The sequence below is a fragment of the Benincasa hispida genome, chromosome 9, assembly GCF_009727055.1.
Source record: "Benincasa hispida cultivar B227 chromosome 9, ASM972705v1, whole genome shotgun sequence".
Taxonomy (NCBI): domain Eukaryota; kingdom Viridiplantae; phylum Streptophyta; class Magnoliopsida; order Cucurbitales; family Cucurbitaceae; genus Benincasa; species Benincasa hispida.
The window spans coordinates 73,916,129-73,920,670 of record NC_052357.1 but is presented as its reverse complement, the minus strand read 5'-3'; the positions used below and the strand labels follow the sequence as shown (position 1 = coordinate 73,920,670).

The 4,542-nt window shown below is 34.8% G+C and overlaps 1 protein-coding gene across 1 annotated transcript; it reads left to right on the top strand.

Moving 5' to 3' along the window:
• Positions 1 to 668: 668 nt before the first annotated feature.
• Positions 669 to 3,806, top strand: LOC120087165 (UDP-rhamnose/UDP-galactose transporter 2). The gene is made up of 5 exons (XM_039044069.1): positions 669 to 1,086; positions 1,569 to 1,753; positions 1,935 to 2,135; positions 2,895 to 3,056; positions 3,148 to 3,806. Exons 1-5 carry the CDS (start codon positions 957 to 959, stop codon positions 3,505 to 3,507), a joined length of 1,038 nt encoding a protein of 345 aa, XP_038899997.1. The 5' UTR covers positions 669 to 956; the 3' UTR covers positions 3,508 to 3,806.
• Positions 3,807 to 4,542: the final 736 nt, after the last annotated feature.

Below are 4,542 nucleotides of genomic sequence, written 5' to 3'. Positions count from 1 at the left end.
CTCCATTCACGTCTCTACATGAACGATTTGGATTACATCATTAATAATAATTACAAAGTGAGTCATATTTATAATGTCACCATAATGAAGCACCCAACCTTATTCATCTATTATAGACCCTTTAGGTTATTACTCGAACATAATTCACTATATATCAACTACATATTGTTCAAGTCTAATGTAAAACATAATTCACCATATATCAACTACATATTGTTCAAGTATAATGTAAATAACCTTGGATTTTGCTTTATTGGACAGAATTATGCAAATTTAAGACACAAAATAAAGTAGAAAATTATTTTATTAATAATCAGTAAATTATTTATTTATTTACAAACCACGAGTTTAAGGCATAAAACCAACAATATAGACATTTGGGCTAGATTTTTGTAAATAAATATTGGATGAAAATAACATTTAAACCCACCTCGTATATATACATAAATACCGCCAAGAACTCACTACCAGATGCAAAAGAAAGAAATGAAATTCGAACAACAATGGACGAACGCCTTAGACGAAATTACCCTATCATATTTCTAAAATTTATATACCATATTTGTTAATGAATAAAATATCTAGTTATAAAATATAATGTAAGTTTTAAGAGATTTGTAAAATATTGGTTGTGAAAGTAGTATTTAGAAACCCAAAAAGCACTTATCATCCCTCGCCCCTCCCCCTTCTTCATATTGTCTTTTTTTCCCATTCTTTTGAAATTTTATTGTTTTGCCTCCCTATTTGTTGTCTTGCCTGTCTTTCCGTCGTCTTTTACATTCACTTATCTGTAAACATATTTTAAGATCCGATCTGGGCATCTGCTGTTTGGGGGTCCTTCAATTCCTCTCTCCGTCCCTCCAATCTCCTCCTTTTCCTTTTCTCTCGTTCAGATTTTTGTCGAATTTTAGTTTATTTAAAAGAGAGAGAAAGAGAGAGAGAGAGAGAGAGGAGAAATGGAAGCTGAAAAGAAATCATCGGCGGTATCGGATGTTGGGGCGTGGGCGATGAATATCGTCAGCTCAGTCGGGATAATCATGGCCAACAAGCAGCTCATGTCTGCCAATGGCTATGCTTTCAGTTTCGGTGAGACTCACTAAATCTTATCGCTCTTACTCTCTCATCTTCCCATTCCTCGCAGAGTTCTGTAGATCTCTGATTGCAAAATTATGCACTTTCTTTAAAATAAAAAAAAAATGATTAAATTATTGAAAACTCCTCGTGGTAACTTTCGTTTTTCATCGATCTAGATCCTGTCCTTGGCTCTCGTTCTCTTAACTTCGCTCTCGTTTCTTCTCATGTATAGCGAAAAATTAAGGATCCGTCTCTTTGTTACGGTGGAATTTCACATCTAGTATCAATGCTCAATGACGATTTTACACTTGTAGGCAAATTTTTTTACCTCATTGTCACATCGCAATTTGCAAGCTTGGACAGTTTTCTATGCTGTAGTTTACCAACGTTTTCTTCTCTCTTGAATTTTTGTGTGGATCTTTATTCTGTGATGCTTATTAGCTTCCAACTAATAAGATATATTACCTATTTACTTATTTTAAATGTCTTTTCAGCCACAACTTTGACTGGGTTCCACTTTGCGGTGACTGCACTGGTTGGTTTGGTCTCAAATGCCACTGGTTATTCCTCATCAAAGCACGTTCCTTTGTGGGAGCTCTTTTGGTTTTCTATTGTCGCAAATATGTCCATCACGGGAATGAACTTTAGTCTTATGTTGAACTCAGTGGGATTCTACCAAGTAAGAACTTACTAAGAAGATTGATTCCCTGGTTACTATATGACTATCTTGAGAACCTTTGACACTTTAATTTAGTTTATAAGAATGCATCGGGTATGCTATGCTAAAGAATGCTAACTGTGTTTTCATGCATTATTGTTCCCTATTGTGATCACTTCCCTCTCTTATATGTTTGTTTCAGATCTCAAAACTCAGTATGATCCCTGTGGTTTGTGTGATGGAGTGGATCCTTCATAACAAGCACTACTCAAAAGAAGTTAAAACTGCTGTTGTAGTAGTAGTAATTGGTGTGGGAGTTTGCACTGTCACTGATGTAAAAGTTAATCTCAAAGGGTTTTTATGTGCATGCATTGCCGTTTTGTCCACATCTTTGCAGCAAATTGTGAGTACTTCGCCTATATACTCGTGCTGACTTTTTTTTTTTATGGGGGGGGGAGAGGGGTCTCCATTTTGGCCTTTACTCCTTATGCTTCGTATATATGTTGATTGATTGGTTTTTGTTTTTTACTCTTTCCCTCTCGCAGCAAGGGCGTGACTGTTTTTCTTTCTTTTTCCTTTTTGTTTATTCTTCTGAAAGAAGCAAAACAGAAAAAGTAGAACCGTGAAACTTAAATTGTTTCTACGACTCTGGTTTTAATCTAACGACCTTGAGCGAGAGACCCTTGGGCTCCTCTCTAGGCAATCTTGTTGCAATGTTCATAGAAATATCGCATCAGAAATAGCAATTGGGCCTCTGATTTTTTATTTTTTATTTTTCAATTGAGGTTGTTTTGGATACAGACATTTTGGGAATAATCACTAAATATGATTATCTCATGGTCAGGCAAGATTGAGAACTTTTTGAAGTTTAATTTCTAATTTTGAACTTTTTGAAGGGACTGAACTTTGGTGTTCTGTCTGATCATCTTACGGTCAGGCTAGGTAGAGGCCAGCAGAAAGCTTTACTTTATTCCCTACAGCCTATACACGTTTGACGTGGTTTGCATGTAAAAGAATTCTTTTCTCTGTTAAACTTGACATGGTATTTTGCTTGTAGCAGACTACTTTTATCTATCTCATATGACTATAAAAACAACGATGAAAGTACCAGCAGTTATGATGATACTCTGACTCTCATCTCTGAAGTATATTCTTGCAACAGACTATAGGTTCACTACAAAAGAAGTACTCCATTGGATCTTTTGAATTGCTGAGCAAGACAGCACCTATTCAAGCCCTTTCTCTCCTGGTTCTCGGTCCATTTATTGATTACTACCTTAGTGACAAATCTCTACTGAACTATAAAATGTCTTATGGTGCCATTGTAAGTACCAGCCGTTTTCCAGCATCAGTCTAGCCAACTCATTTATCTACGCAATTTTCAACTAATTTCTGAGGATGGTCCATATTTGCAGTTGTTCATCCTCCTTTCATGCACGCTTGCTGTGTTCTGCAATGTCAGCCAATACTTGTGCATTGGGCGTTTCTCAGCTGTCTCCTTCCAGGTGTTAGGTCACATGAAAACAGTATGTGTTCTCACATTGGGATGGCTGCTCTTTGATTCAGAACTGACTTTGAAGAACATATCAGGCATGATTTTAGCAGTTGTAGGTATGGTCATTTATAGTTGGGCTGTGGAGGTTGAGAAGCAATCTAGTATGAAGACTAATATCAATGTGAAAAATAGCCTGACGGAAGAGGAAATTAGACTTCTGAAGGAAGGAATTGAGTCTAAGCCTGTTAAGGATATTGAACTTGGTGAGTCTAAAGGATAAATTTCACCTTGTCTTTTTAGGTCATTGCATTGTGTTGTGTCTAGAGTCTAGACTTAGACTTATCCATATCCCTCATCCTTGCACCGATTAATTTTAGATATTATATGCCCATGTAGAAACCTTGTCCGTCCAATTATATTTTTCTTGTTCACATTTATATTTATACGTTTATATGTATGTATATTTATTTTTTTTTCTTCATATTATTTATGCTAAGAGGTTAGTTGTAAGGCTACGAACCGATGGTAAAATGTAAACGTCATTTGTAAGTGGAGAACTTTTATTTATTTACTTTTTTAGATTCTTCTCTTATTTATGCAAGTACCAATACACAATACATCACGTTCTCACAATTTCTCATGTTTTTTTTGGTCCATGCATGAGTGGAGGGAGTGAGACCATATCTCACGTGTGACTCAGAGAATATGCAATAATGGTTTAACTTATCTATCTACACTAATAAGATGCACAAAGTGTCAACTTAGAACACGCATACATTCAAAAATGTTTTGGACACTGGTTAACATGCGAGTAATTAGTATTTGATTTTTAATGGAAATGGCATATATTATTTGTAGGTGTGCCGTGACTATGAAACAATCAAATAATATCATTGAATGAGATTTTTTGTCTAATAATAGATTGTTGTTATTCTTCAAATTAATGATGAAATTATAAATCATTGAATTTGGGATTAATTGCAATTTGACATGTGTCCCAAATTGAAATTAAAAAAGATGGGAGATCTCGATCATGTATTTGTTTTTGTCTCATGACTCTTTTATTGAATAAGTTAGGTTGATTCATTAGAGTCATGATATCTGGTCATAAGTCCAATTGAAAAGAAAAGAAAAAAAAAAAAAAAAAACTATTTTGGCCCAAAATCAAATTGATTGGAGCTCAAAAACCATCCAAGCCCAATCCTACATTGTCCATGATAACTCAACAATAAATAAGGGGTTGAGTGGACGAATATCTAATTTAAAAATGGAATTTTGAAAAATATATAAACAAAGTTTTTATATCCAAAATGTC